At 37.2% G+C, this 2,016-nt stretch overlaps 1 protein-coding gene across 1 annotated transcript; it reads left to right on the top strand.

Moving 5' to 3' along the window:
- Positions 1-261: 261 nt before the first annotated feature.
- On the top strand, positions 262-1,772 carry LOC111888573 (uncharacterized). Its single transcript, XM_023884735.3, has 2 exons — positions 262-403; positions 1,006-1,772. The coding sequence occupies exons 1-2, from the start codon at positions 337-339 to the stop codon at positions 1,608-1,610; spliced, it is 672 nt and encodes a 223-aa protein (XP_023740503.1). The 5' UTR covers positions 262-336; the 3' UTR covers positions 1,611-1,772.
- The last annotated feature ends 244 nt before the right edge of the window (positions 1,773-2,016 follow it).

Here is a 2,016-nt window from a genome sequence, read left to right as displayed (position 1 = left end):
GCTAACCCTTTCTACTTGTCGACAAATCAAATTTCATTTAAATGCAACCAAAGGGCTCTAAGATTTTATTTCAACGAAGAAGCTATCGTTTTATTGAAAATTAAAGGGCTTTTTTGGCACTTGAGAAAAGCTGGTAACCTGAAAGGGACACAAGCCAAAACTATAAGGGTTAAAATACAAAATGGAGTTAGATTGGTCTCCTTCGTAATTAACAGCATCTCAAGGGGTATTCTTAAACACTTTTTCCCCAGAGTAGTTCAAACTTCAGAGTCCAACGAATCTCTCTCTCTCTCTCTCTCTCTCTCTCTCTCTCTCTCTCAAACACAGTGTTCATCAATGGCGACGAGTCTATGCATCATCTTCTGCATTCTCTTCATATCTTCATCATCTGCTCTTGATGAGAGTAAGTTCACCCTCTGTCTATGTTGCAAATTAGAATTATCTCCACTGCATTGTTTACGGATAAATCCCTAAATTTACTGTAGTAGACGACTTAGATTTGATATTCTTTATGAACTTTAGCTTTCCTATTTGGTTATTTCAAGGGCATGATCTAATTTAGAACCTCTAATTATTGTGATTTCATTGTTCCCAATCCGATTTCTCTGTTCTTGTGGTTAATTACCAAGAATTGCAATGTAGTTAGTTAATTCGAAGATTGGACCAATTCTTTTACGGATCTGATGTCTAAATCCCCGCTTAGTTTCGAACTTTACTTCATCTTTTTCTCGTTCTTGTTCTTTTTTCAATGTGGTACGATTTGTGAACATTACATTTAAGATCTGAAATGCTAACAAAGTGAATTCAACCAACAGAAAAAAGAGCACTATCAAACATTTAAGATCTCATCGGAATAATTGGAATCATCTTGTTCTAAATATTTATCGCCGAAATTAATACTCTTTTATCTTCTATTCTTTAAGAAATATACACAATAACACTTTTATTCATCTACCCAAAACAAATTCCAACTTTCTAATGTGTCTCATTTAAAAAAAAAAACAGAAAACGTCACTAAAAACCCAGCTGACGAGCTAGTAGCCATAGTGAACATAAACAGAACATCCCACAAATCATCCTCTCTCACCAACAACCCAGGCCTCGCATGCATAGCTCTCCAATACATCAAAGCCTACCAAGGAAAATGCGATGAAGTCGGTGGGCCCGATGCCAAAAAACCCGCCGAATCCGAATTCCCCGAAACCTTCGCCCCCAACTGCGGAGTCGAAGTGGCCACACTCGCCCCCATCACAGGCCGAGTGCTCGGGTGCCAATCAAAATACATCAAACCCGATAAAGCATTCACACAAATACTAACGATGAAGAGCACAAGTTTGAATATAATCTACAACACCACCCACACCGAGATCGGGGCGGCAGTCAGCGGCTCAGATGGCGGTGGTCCTTATTTCTGGTGTCTTCTTTTTAGTAACGGGAAATCGAATAGTAGCTTCGTGTTGGAAGAGGGTGAGGCTAAGATTACTAGGCCTGGTTGCTTTAGTGGTGCTAATGATGAGTGTAGTGGTGTGAATGGTTTGTCGGAAAGTTTGAGTTTTTTGATGATTTTTGTTGGAGTTTTCGTTGCGGGATGTTATACAATTTTGGTATGAGTTTTCTTGAGTATTAAGTTTTTGTTTTTTTTTTTGAAATTCCTTTGTATTTGTTCATTTATACGAGCTTAAAGATGTATTTGTACTAGTGTTGTTAGGTTGTGTATGTTATACTGGACAAGCGTTATTTGATTGAATGAAACTGTAGAAGCTTTTTACGTATGTTTTTTGTTGATAAGATGAGGAAGGTTGTTACGTCTTTTACTCACACAAGTATCTGTCATCATGTCCACTTTTTAGGGGAGGGAAAAGGTAAAAGTTTATCTTATTATTAGTGGTAAAAATCTAAGCCCAATGTCCATGTATATTTTTCGTAACAGACTAGATGAGAATTTATAAGGAGGCATCAAATTCAAATCTAAGCATAACTTCCTTAATTGATATTTATATTGTCTCATGTAGAACA

Source organism: Lactuca sativa, chromosome 7 (genome assembly GCF_002870075.4).
Source record: "Lactuca sativa cultivar Salinas chromosome 7, Lsat_Salinas_v11, whole genome shotgun sequence".
NCBI lineage: Eukaryota > Viridiplantae > Streptophyta > Magnoliopsida > Asterales > Asteraceae > Lactuca > Lactuca sativa.
The sequence above is the reverse complement of the archived record's forward strand: the minus strand, read 5'-3'. Positions and strand labels throughout refer to the sequence as shown.